This window comes from Hetaerina americana, unplaced genomic scaffold (assembly GCF_022747635.1).
Source record: "Hetaerina americana unplaced genomic scaffold, ioHetAmer1.1.p SCAF_3, whole genome shotgun sequence".
Taxonomy (NCBI): Eukaryota; Metazoa; Arthropoda; class Insecta; order Odonata; family Calopterygidae; genus Hetaerina; species Hetaerina americana.
In genome coordinates this window covers 5,836,215-5,849,519 of record NW_027286874.1, presented here as the reverse complement: position 1 = coordinate 5,849,519, position 13,305 = coordinate 5,836,215, and the positions used below count along the sequence as shown (strand labels likewise).

The window sequence follows — 13,305 nt, the reverse complement described above, 5'->3', positions numbered from 1 at the left end:
TCTTCATTTTCTACATTTGTTTCTAATGGCTCTCCAACACAGAATTGTGGGTGCACATGATGGATAGAATGTTTTTGTGCACTTCCTTTTCCTTTATACCCATGCAAACAGTGCAGCAGGTATAAAAAGCCTTGTGAGAAGATCTCATGTAACCATGAACTTTATGTTTCCCTAAGTGCTGTTACAATCCATGCTCCTAACTTGCCTCTAACATTGTTTGGACTTTTTTACTATACACAGTAGAACTGGGATAGCTTATTCATAGAAATGTTTGTGCCTTATACCAGTTGGGTTGGTATTTGATACCATTTGGTTCCCCACCAGTTGGGCTGTGGGGAAAACTTAGACTCCTTCCATCAAAGCCAAATCATAGAAGAATTGAGGTGAGTTTTTTTCAAGCGAAGCTATTCAATGCCATAACGTGTTGTCAGCTTAGAGCACATGGCCAATTTCAGCAAAAATTGTCATAGTCTGGTGACAGTATATGTTTAAACTGGTTGCAATGAAAATTTATCATGGAAAATAATTACTTTAAAAAAGATACCTATAACAAGATATTTTTCAAGCAACATTAGTCAGTTAATTAAATCTTTACAACGTTAGTGAACCCAAAATTATATCTGGTTACTTTTGTATGTGATTTTTCTAATTAATGAAAATTATTGGACTTCAATATTTATTTTAGGAATTTTATTTTAGTTAAGTACTTATTTTAATTACTTTATCTCTGATTTTTCATCAGATAATTTCTTTAGTGTACATTTTGGTAATGAAGAGTTTTACCATAATACATAATAGTCTTTCAAAATAATTTAAATTCCTCTTTGATTTACACGTAGTACTTCTTTAATTTTCATTCTTCTCCTATTCCCTGATGACCTTTAAAGTTCATCAACATTAAAGGAGAATGCTGATACCTATCTAAGATAATAATATTTATATTACTTATATTTTTATTAAAATCAGGAATGATTGGGAGTTATCTCCCTACTTGTGTTTGTCCTTGGGTGGTGAAGGACTAGCTGGGACAGTGTTGACTTAGAGGATGAGAGGAAGTGTATTTCAGCAGTCAAAGTTGTCTTCTAAACGGAATGACAAGAAAAATGGAACTATAAGAGACACTTGTTCATTTATTAACATAATTTGGTCTTGTTGAACAATTTCAGTAATAAGTGAAGCCAAATTGTGTTGTGAAAAAAGAAAAAGCATATAATGAGTGGATAAGATATTTGCTCATCAAAATAGATCTCTTCCAATACATCACATCTATCACCATGGAGACATTTTACTGAGAGGATGCCTCGTACACTTCCCAAGAGCACTATACATTTTCATTATATTTTTCTTGGAACTTAATTTCTGGTTTTAGCTAAGTAAAACACTCAACAAAACTTACTCGGTAATCCCAATGACAAAACGCCCTAATTACGAAAATCTGGAATCTATGAGGTGAAGTGCAGCACATGCCACGCATCATGCATTGGACAGGCAACATGTAATACCAATACTAGATTCAAGGAGCACTTGGCTCACTATAAAAACCATGAAGTAAAAACCAATGGAAGATATTGATTTGGAAGACAATGAAAGAGGGGAAAGTCTAATGGAGACTGCATTAAATGTAATAATGGAGAATCCCCTGGAAGTCAATGCTGAAGAATATGGATTTGGAAAATGCCAGACAGAAGATTTCCATTGATCATATTATATTGGAAGCAAAAATTCAAAAGGGAGAAGTCAAAGAGTACAGATTATATTGGGAGCAGGTATGGAAAGACCCTTGGAAGCCCATCAACAATTACTAAAACTTGCTGTAAATTACACGAGGTTCAGTGGTCCCAATTAAGTCATTTCCTAATGCTTTTGGGAAACTCTAAAAATTGTAATTTCTAATACTGCAGCGCTCTAATTGAATTGTGAAAGACAGTACATGTTTCCATGATAGTAATAGAGAATTGGGTTAGTATAGAGGTTAGTGTATTGGCTTCTTACACCATGGGGCCGAGTTTAATTCATGGCGGCAGCAGGCCTTTTCAATGGTGTCCCTTCTTTGCTACAGGAAGAGCACTTCAAAGTGGAGTATCATTCATCAGTTGCAATGTTATATTGTGGACCCCTTGGCCTCTTTCCTTAAGAACAAGCAAGTGTCACCAGTGCCAAGTTTTTCTCCACCCACTATTCCCTGAAAATCCTACCTCCTCTGAATTAACCACACATCCCTAATGGTGCAAATGAAGTCGGCAGTTGGTTGCCTCTCCTAATAACTATTACAACTATGCTGGTGATTATGTATGTATACAATATCATAAGAGGACGCAATTTCTATATTTTAGCAATTCGATTTTTAACATATCTGTTGAGCCATTCCCTTTGAGACTATTTGTTCATGTAATTGTTGGAGAAGAGGGTAGGATAAAAACAAAAATGGGTAGTTCCAGATTGAACCCATTGAAACTAGTCTGCAGGACTTGAATCATTAGAATAAAAAAGTAAAAACTAAAAGCAGTGTCTTAGATATCTCTCCCAATTCTGATTTTAATGCTTTTATACTATATATCCTATGAAAAACTGATTAGTATTTCCTCAGCAACTAACTACACTTGAGGTATTTAATGTCAATCTCCTTAACATCTCACGTTCTAAACATAAGGGAAATAGCATTGCATATATATGTAAGCACAAGGAAACTACGTGACGTCCAAGGGAAACGCAAATTTTAATAAATTAAAATGATTTATTCGTATCAATTTGTTTCAAAGGTCCCAGTGTTTATTTAATTACATTTTAAATGACCTCGCGGTTATCAAGAGCATGAAATAGAGACCTAGAAAATAATAACAAAAATAAGGTTGCTTATTGGAATCTACTGGCCATTTAAAATGCACTCAGAAAAATGAAATTTTCCTCCCTAGGGCATTGGTCAGAAATAAATACACCTTCATGGAATTTTTTCACGTTTCTACCAACCATGGCACTCTTATACATGATTCAAAGGAGAATTCATTTACCACAGATGACCATGTCAATAGATGTGAGTTTTAATCCCATTCCCATTCATCCTTTACTAATTACGCATATTTACAACGTACTAGGCGGACCCAAGGATCCCATCAAAGAAATCTGTAAAACCGCGAAGAAAACAGTTGAATGTTCCTTAAAGTCGACGTTGCCAAGTCTCGGACCATCAACACCCACACCAACTTGGCAACAGGACGTCATGTTCAACCAAGATATTATGTGCGTGAGATGAACTTTGAAATTAGATCCCAACATGCACAATCCGTGAAGGAATACCTTTGCGGTTTTCTATGACGCTTTATTCCTGATTTCCATGCCATGAGCGTTGCAAAGGTGCTCACTTTACTGCTTGATTTTCTACAAAGGTACAGTTTTCGAGTCCATGCCGTTGAGGTGTATTGAAATTAATGGGATATAATGAGTCACATTGGTTCTTAAGGTCCACGCCTAGCGCAGATTTGTCGTGTTGTGAGTAATATTTTCTGAGAAGTATTATGTAGAATCCCAAGTTTTTTGAACGTGACCAGCTTATTATAAAACAGCGGCAACACTGTTCGTTCCCTCATTTTTTTCAAATGTGCATTAAAAGCGTACGATGTTTTCAGTATTTTAACTGTAAACAAGAGTCAACTTTATTAGAAAAACATATTTCTAAGATAAGTGATTGGTAAAATATAATTTATCCCCATTCTTAGTTTCAACTAACAATTCTCGTATCTTCTTTTTTACAATTTCACATCTTGTTTCTCCGAACTACATGTTTCTCCCATGGATATCACGTCGATTGTAATAGAAATAGTGAAATTAAATTGATTGATAAAAATGTTAAATGATGAGCACCTTTCAATGGTTCAACTAGTTTGGAAATTGTATTTTATTAAAGAAAAAGCCATGCGACATAAGCAACTCGATTCAATATCGTGATGCAGTTTGTTTAATAGGGCATTATGTAAAAGTTGCATTTATATGAACAGCTAATAAACAATTTCACAGAGTAATAGATATTTAATTGTAAACTTGTGGATTGATCTAATGAAGGAATTATAGTCACAACACTATTTTCTACCGCCCTTATTTAAACAAATATTTCGTGTATTTTTATGGTAATATTTTGAGCACTTAAGTAATTTTCTAATATTTTAGGTGGTTCATTGGCTCAGCCTCCGTTGCATTATTTTTATGGCAACGTAATTTTCCAAAAAAATACAGACAGTGATTTTCAAATCTGAGGAGCACGAACCAATGCACATACGTATTACCTGTAGGGATGACCAATGCAAATAAACTATAGTTTAAATATTATGGGGTTGTCATATCATGCTTGGAAGTCTATGATGGTGAATATCTAATACTTCTATAGTCCAATTGAATGCACAAATTCATTGAGGAATGCCTTCCTAAGGGTGTTGTCAGACATTAGGAATGAAATTTAAAGTTTGAAATATATTGAAGATTGCCCCCTGCCCTCTAAGGCTGCCATCAGACCTCAGGAATTTTAATTCAAAAGTTAACTGAAATGTTATGGATTGGCCAGCAAGATAATAAACTTGTTGATTGAAGTTTTAATTAGGAGTAACTTGTCAATATTTTATGAACTCAAGCCCCATAGCCAAAGTATTTACTCTTTACTCAATGATAGTTACATTTTTGATGTTCCTGTATCCATTTCTTCTCATTAAGTATAGCATAAGTCTTCTCAATATACCACAAGTGCAAACAAAAGTTTATATATGACCTCTATAGATAGCTATTAAATTTTATTTCATTGAAAACTTGCCCAAACTTGAAGGAATTAAATAAAAAGTAATTTTCTTTTAGGAATACCAATGTGCCTCCAGCGTATCCTGGTTTGGATATATTCTGCAGGCATTGCTGGACTGTCGACAATTTTCTACTGCTACTATTTGTACAATGAAAATGTAAAAGGGTATTTTGAAACTGAAGAAAATGTACCCTTCTATGATTTTATAGTAGGTTGGTTGGACAATACACTTTATTCCTATATTTAGTACAAACAAAAAACATATATTGAAGGCCATCCATATTGGAGAATATTCCATTGACAATACTTTCTACTTTTAGTTGGAGCTGGCACGGCTGGAATTATCGTGGCTACTCGTCTGGCAGAAAATCCCTCAAATAAAGTTCTTCTACTTGAGGCAGGCGATGAATCCAATTTCATTCTCGACATCCCAGCATTTGCACCTCTACTCCAACTTTCTCATTATGATTGGAAGTACATAACAGAGCCTCAAAAGCATGCATGCTTTGGATTGGAGAACAATGTGAGTTTCCAAATGTGTTGGCAATAACTGCTGAACAATATTCGGGCTTTGTCCAATATATTTAATATGCATTTACACTTATTCATGCTCTCAGATTGATTTAAAGTTTCTTCCGGTACATCGCTAAGCCTTACTTCTAAATTTCTTCTGATACAAACTCAAGATTGATTTAAAATTACTTCTAATACGTGTATAAGCCCTGAATCAGGGGTAGCAGTACCCTTGTAGGGGGATGCACTTCATCTTGCTCTGAAAAGTGACTTGCAGGGAATGGGATTTCAATGTATACTACCATTTTTTAATGCATTTGAAAAGTAATGGCACTGGGGAATGAGGATTGAACCGAGGGAAAAACATCAAATGGAGAGGAAATCCCGATCCTCCCATCAGTAAGTACTTAAGTAATATTGTAACATGGAGACAAAGTCCATTGAGTTAGTCATGGCTATTTGAAGACCATTCTACCTCCTCCCTGAAATTTTTTGCCCATAAATGCTCATAAATTTGATGTACTATGACGTGGTTTTGCTGTGGCAGAAATAGTAACTAAGCTATTTTTATCCATTCCTTAAAATAGCAGATTGGGTGGTGCAAATAGCTCTCTCAATAGGAAGCTTCTATGTGTTCTTTCTTCTGAGAGTACTGAAGTTGAAGTAAACCTTATCTTCAAGGTGTTTTTAATGTTGGAAGAACTTATTTTCTGAAGGAAGGGGCAATTTACACTCAGCAAAAGATACATACTCTCATGGGCATTTAAATAATATTCAAGAAGTGGCTAAATAGAGAAGAATGCTAAAAAGAGGACACTTATATATAAAAATCATGTATATTTCATAAAATTGGCTTTAAAGCAGAGGAAGGCTTTCCATTATAATTGAATATATAAATACAACTGCAGGAGAAACTTAACAGTATGCAAGTTTTTTCTTTAACAGAGCCATGGGGTTCCTCCTTGCCTTTTTAAACTCCCTTACTCGGAGAGTTATTAAAATCATTTGAAAGGAACCTTTTGGCACCAAATGGACTCTTTTCCTTCTCCAAACTATTTTATTTACTTATAATAATTTCTAAAACATTACTGAATGACCTTTCATATTGTTTTAAATTTGATTTGTTGTGCATAAGTAGAGTTAATGCTCATGTAAGTCTTTGAGGTAAATCCGTTATTTCATGGAGCTTGATGCTATTTGTTAATACTTCCTGGCAGGGTACTTCTTTCGTATTGTGTGTAGGTATATTTTATAACATTTTATTTATTAAGTTTTTCTCATAAGCAAATCAAAGAGTTTTCCCCCTGACTAAGCTTGTCATGGTTTCTTGGCATAATTATGGAAACGATGAAATTTGGTGCTTAAAGTCACATCTGTTTGACTAAAAGTAAAAAAAATAATTCCTTTCTTTATTATGTTTTTATTTAGCTTTGATGATTTTCTTAGTCTAAAACGAAAGTACAAAACATTGGCTTTAATTTGACACCAAAATTAAAGCAGTTGGTTCTTAGAAAAGTTATCCAAGATTGATTTTAACAGCTATTGATTAATTAGGAAAGAATGGAATCCACAGGACGCAACAATTTTTCAATATAGAATACAGGGTGTCAAATATTACCCTGCAAATGTGCAAAAAGAATTAAGCCATAATTCAAGTATGTCTATCTTAAGAAAAAATGCAGAAAATCCAAAACACAAGAAAACACTTTTAGTTGATTTGTCATGAAATAGCCAAGTGGCAGATTTAAAAAAAGGCAACATAATTTGAAACTTAAGCTCAATCATTCATAGAGAATAATTTAATAAGGATAAAATATATGCCTTTCATAATGAGATCATTACTTGCCAGTCCCATTACAATGATCTTGAGGAGGTATTTTTGTAATATTTAAAAGTAATATCAAATATAAGTCTTGACTCCAAATTATTTATGAAAACCTATGATCATTATTAAGTGGTTGATTTAATGGCTCATTGGCAAGACTTCGGAGTAATGAACTTGTCGAGATAATCCCAATGTAATTGAGTTGATGAGGACCCTTTCTTTTATATTTAAATTCTATTTATTTATCATATCATATAGTTATTAAAAATTTCCCTCAGCAAATAGAGGTGACTTTTTCCAATGCCAAGCAATTATCGTTGCATATTTTGATATATTCTGAAGTCCAGTCGGTGGCCTCGTGGGAAAGTAGTTGGTGGTTCCAGCAGGATAAATTATGCGCTCTATGTGAGAGGTCATCAACAAGATTTTGATTCTTGGTCAAGTGATGAAAATGAAGGATGGAGTTACTCAGATGTCTTGCCATACTTCAAGAAATCAGAGAAGCAGAAAGGGAAATACAAGCATGATGGTGAGTGAATCAATTTCTATATACCTTCTAAGTGTCTTTTTTAAACCACTAGACTAATTTTTACCATTTGATCTCAATTTTATGAGTTTTTACCGATGATGTTCTATTGAAATTTGTTTACTTATACACAAGGGGTTACAAAAATTGCTGAAGACACAGGAAGTCAGTGCTGTAGGTATGGAATTAGAATAAATGCAAGTATAAAAAAGGTTATGCCGTTAGAAAGAGAAACTCTAAGTTAAATGATAAACTAGGAGGGCAAAAACGAGAGTAGATGGAGTGATGTATGTATCTCAGAAGGGTTTTTGACCAAAATGGTCAAAGTAGTTGGGAGATAAGGAATAGAATTGCATGAGGCAAAGAAGTTTTCACAAGGAGGAGGGGATTGATGACTAGGATGTTGAGTAAGGATGCTAAGAAAAGGCTCTTTAAAACTGAGGTATGGAATGTGGTTTTGTTCAGCGTAGAAACATGGTCATTAAAGCAGGATGATGGGTGTAGATTGGAGGCTTTTGAAGTGTGGGTGTGGAGAAGTCAAGTGGACCAAAAGGAAAACGTATGAGGAAGTGTTAGGTATGGTGGGGGAGGGCAGGGAATTGTTGAGTGAACTCTAAAGGAGGTAGAAAAGAAGGATACAGAGCATATTGATTGGCAGTAGAATTTTGAAGACTGTGATAGAGGGGAGAATGTTGGGCGAACAAGGGAAGGGATGGAATTAGATGAGAGATGTTGGATGGAATGAAAGAAGGATGCGGAATTGAGGAGGGGCATATATAATGCCAGGATGTCAGGTTATGTTTTACCCAGAGAGACAAGGGTATTATCTCTGTAATATGTGGTGGCTTGGTAACTTCTTTCCATCCAAAACCTTCCCTAACTAGATTACCAATGATAATGATAATAAAGTATCCCAACCTCCACTTTGATAAACAAGGTGAGTCAGAATGGACTCGTTTAAAAAAAATCACTGAAGAGCACGCAGGTGAATTAGCTGAGTGGGAGTAGTAGCATTAGCTGGAGGAAACAATGCCATTTTTAGTGGTTACCATGCAGTGGTCTGGTGAGCATCGAGGCTTTGTTGTAGAAATGTTCTTTAAGGACAATGATATTGTGGTGGCAATGCTGAGGGTGCTGTGGTCTAGTGATGAGGTGCATTTTCACCTCTCCGGCTCAGTAAATTTAAAGGAGCAGCAAAATTTCAATTACTGGGCGACTGACAACCCTCACAAACTTAACCGAAGACCTCTTCATAGCCCTAAAGTGACAGTTTGGTGAGCTGTGTCCTCCATAGGCACTATTGGGCCTTACTTTTTTGAATCTCAAGGTTCAACTGTTACTGTGAACTCTGTGCGCTATTGTGAAATGCTGGAGAACTTTTTACCCCCCAAAATGGAAGAGTATGGTAAGGAACATGACACAGAGCCTTCAAGGTTTCAACAGGATGGTGCCACGGCTATTACTGCCTGTCGTTCATATCAAATCTTGCAAGAACAATTTCCCAACTGCCTGATCTCCTTAAGAGAGGATTTTCCATTATCCTCACGCTCCCCGGATTTAAGCCCATGTGATTTTTTTCTTTGGACATATCTCAATCTGAGGTTTACAAAGTTCGACCGAGGACCTTTGAAGCTCTTAAGGAGGCAATCACAGATATCATCCCTGGAATAACGCAAGATACGTTGAGAAGAGTTTTCGAAAACTTTTTTGAATGACTCAACGTGTGCATCGCTTACCAAGGTTGTCTCCAGGATGAAATAATTTTCAAAGCCTAATTATAAAAAATGGCAGTAGATGTAGTTTTCAGATATGAAAACCTTTTTTAATTATCTTGGTTGATTTTTTCACAATTTACCCATCAAATCAGTGAGTCCATTCTTACTCACCCTGTACCTACTGTCCAATTATTCGTTTGTAGTTTCCCTTTTGCTAATGTCGAGAGGCAAAAATATTTGATTTGGAATCAACATGTGATATTGCTTAAAATGTAAGCAAATTCAGTGTTTGCACGATAGCATTCAAATAATGCTAAATATATAACACAATGTGAAAGCTAATAATTGTATTCTTATTCAATTTGAATTTTTATTTGCTGGTCCAGATCATTTTAAGCTGAAAAGTGGAACTTGGGAATGTCATGAAAGTAGTTCATTGACATAGGCACACAGTATTCCATAAGGCAAGTCAAATAATCTTTGGAGTACGTACAAGTATAGCGAATATGTTGTATGGATATATACCAGAGAGAGTTGAAGTACAGCCATGAAAATGGAGAAGTAATCACTCTTATTGTGACACATTAAGTACTCTTATGGAAATACTGTATTACTGGAAGTGGTCTATGAGTTAATTACAGGGAAAAACAACTTTACCATTAAATATAAAGTAAATTTTGGTGGGAAGTTCATAATTTTAAATCATCCCATCACTATTACAGTGTTTATTCACATGTGTAAGTGGAAGCCAATTTTTGACCTTTACCCTTATTTGAGTGATGAAATATATGTTTGAAAGTTGTCTTGCATGTATCCACAAAGATGAAATACATCACATGTATTCCCTGAACTATCTCTGTAACAGGTATTCACCACTCTGACAAGGGCGAATGGTCTGTAACTGATCCTCCTTCAGTATCCAAAATGGCAGGTGCCATTCTCTCTGCTGTAGAGGAGCTCGGGCTTGATAAAGTTGATATCAACAATGGCAAGAAAAAAACAGGTGAATGGAAGGTGATTGATTTCAAGTGTTCGTTAATGTTTAATGCATTTTTCTTCTCAAGGTTTTGAAAGTCCTGCTTACCATCTCTCACCCATCTCATTTTGAGTGGAATTCCCATCTTTTTAGGTCGTTCATTCCTGCATATAAGTGTGGAACTGCACTATTGTCACTTCTAAAGTGTATATTACATGATTTTAATTTTCAATTGCCATCCTGAAATCCGTGAGAGCTCTTTGTACTTTGCAATAATCCTTGTGATTAATTGATATTTGCAAAGGACCTTGGCATATGCCTTAGCACAGGTTCCATCAGAACTCTAGTGATTTTTTTCTCATTTCATAGATTCAATTTCTCATATTGTGAATGTTAAAAATTTCCCTTGCTACAGTTTAAAAAATGGCTGCGTTGTGAACTTGACAAATCAAGGTGCATTTTAAATGAAAGGAACACCTTTTTATAAGAATTTGCTCTCATTACGCTGGAATGATTTTTGCAACTCTTTTAGCTTACATGCATTAATCTTCTCTCTGTAGAAAATGAGTTAAATGAATCATAGATAAGTCATTTTCTATAGTTAAAAGAATAGGCAAAATTCGGAATCTTGTTAAAATCGAAAATTTCATTCGAAAACAGTACTGTAATGATAGTACTGATAGAAAATATGATTTAATTTAGTTTTTTACTTCTCCAAATCAGAGCAATTTTTTGAAAAGAAAAAAAATTATCTGAATCAGTATTTTGAAGTGACATTTTTTTCAATTATGTATCACTTTAATGCCCTTGTTGTAGTTGACAATTATTAAAATGAAATTATGACTTTCAAGTATAACGCATATTTGATATATGTAGTAGTAAATGTCAAAAGTAAACCATTGCCACAGCATTTTTCTTTTTGTGATATTCAAGTTATTACACTCAATTCTGATACTAATATGTACATGCACATATTTGTTGATATATCATACAGTATATGAATATTCAATTTAAAAACTACTGTGCAGAACTCATGTTGTAGGTAATAAAGTACTCTGTTCCTTTCCCTGTGTTCCTTGCTGTTTCTCGTAAAGTTCTGGTATCCAGAAAAATGCACAGCTTGATTTAGTAGGTGACCAGAGGCATCAGCAGTACATGACAATGGGAGTGCCCAATCAGTAGCCAAATACCCTGCTTACTGTGTACAGAGGGACAGTCATATATTAAGTGAAATAAAATGGATTAGAGGGAAGTCAGAACCTTGGTCACTATTGATGATTGGGCTCATGGTAGTAGTCAGTTGGGTAAAGTGCTGGGCTGAACTATCAAAGGGCCTGGCTTTGATTCCAAGTGCCGCCTCTGGGCATACTCAGCTTTACCCAGGCTGTGTGTTTTTCTGGAATCAAGATCTTCCTGGGAAACCTTAAGACAGCTTAGTGAAAGGATCTGGCCCCATACGCTGCTAATGTGTGAATTTCATATACCGTTGGGTTTAGTATTGGGTGGGCTCTGTCCTCACGTATCAAATTGACCTTTGGGTTGATAACTGTGGTGGTTTTATTTTAAAATTTTTATAGATTACATTTGGCCCATTTGATATCATTCTGATACCCATGGAAGTAAATTCTGTAATTTTATTGATACAGAATTGCCTCTACAAAGCGATTTCATATTGAATAGTAATTAAATATCTTTAATGTCTTTACTAGGCTTCATGCTGGCTCAGGCCAATCTGGAAAATGGAGCAAGGTGTAGTGCAGAAACAGCAATGTTGAAAGAGGCCAGTAAATGGGATAATTTGAAAGTGATCGCAAATGCTCCTGTCGAAAAGGTAGAGCTTGCTAACAGTTCATACCTGAAGATCGGAAAAAAAGATATTACCGTAATTTTTTTTATTTTACAGATAGTGTTTCAAAGTTACAGTACAGCTCAGGGAGTGATATATTCAAAGCAGGGTGAGAAATACTTTGCAAAGGTGACTAAGGAGATTATTCTGTCTGCTGGCACAATTGAGACTCCTAAAATTTTAATGCTCTCAGGCATTGGGCCCAAAGATCATCTGAGGAAGTTAGAGGTAGGTGAGAATGTTGAAAATTTTTTTATAATGTATCTGCCCATCTTGATTTTAATTTCTAATTTTATAAAATAAATAGTGTCTCAAAACCCAATAATATGCCATGCAAGAAACTGATTTTGAATATCAATTTGAAGCTGTTTCTATATTATTTCATAATTGATAATAGAAGGGCCATATTTTCCTCCATGCCCAAAAGTGATGACTAGTTTTTTTTATTTTCATCATTTTTGCGAATATATATCAGCCAAAGTTTAGTTCAGTTATTAACTGTGAAAACGTATTAGACTGTGGTTGTAAACCTGAAATATATTGAATATCATGCAATAGCAACCATTTATATCCTTTAATAAGGAGTTATTTGAAATTTTAAAAACTGTCAAGATGACTGCTTGAGCACTTCTAGCATTAAAGAAATTTTTGGTAGTATCCTGTGAGAAATTGTAAACCCATTCCTTAGTACACAAGCCCAGTCCATTGGAGCAATGCTGTTTTGATAATTCATTCAATTGCACCTATGGCTCTGATACCACTCTTGTCAGTTGCTTTCAAATGAGGGCTTATATTAAAACATCTAAATAATATCATAACTGTGTTCCAACATGTGCTTCCACGCACAAAAACCCTGACCCACGGAAACGGCTTAGCATCTAAACATTTTGGCAAAATAATGAGCTAACATAGGTCATTTTCAAAGTGTTCATAATTCAACAATCTGCCTCATGCTTCTGCATAATTCTTTCTACATTTTTTGTTATGTTTTTACTTTTGAGAAATATTATAAAGACTATTCCCTTTTGTATATTTGCACTTTTATGAATACATTTTTACCTTTTCTTGCAGTAAAAATGGGTTTTCCTAGTTAGATTTCAGTAGAGAATCAGTAGCACTCCTTC

The 13,305-nt window shown here is 34.9% G+C and overlaps 1 protein-coding gene across 4 annotated transcripts in view; it reads left to right on the top strand.

Annotated features, from left to right (window-relative positions):
• Positions 1–3,208: 3,208 nt before the first annotated feature.
• LOC139690765 (glucose dehydrogenase [FAD, quinone]-like) overlaps positions 3,209–13,305 on the top strand; it is a 26,005-nt gene continuing 15,908 nt past the window's right edge. The window contains exons 1-7 of one of the 4 annotated variants that reach the window (XM_071588312.1): positions 3,209–3,237; positions 4,837–4,992; positions 5,101–5,303; positions 7,461–7,647; positions 10,225–10,362; positions 12,045–12,166; positions 12,239–12,409. In XM_071588312.1, coding sequence (XP_071444413.1) covers positions 4,845–4,992; positions 5,101–5,303; positions 7,461–7,647; positions 10,225–10,362; positions 12,045–12,166; positions 12,239–12,409 — 969 coding nt within the window. In that variant the 5' untranslated portion in view covers positions 3,209–3,237; positions 4,837–4,844. The other 3 variants (XM_071588310.1, XM_071588311.1, XM_071588313.1) reach the window with 3 other exon arrangements.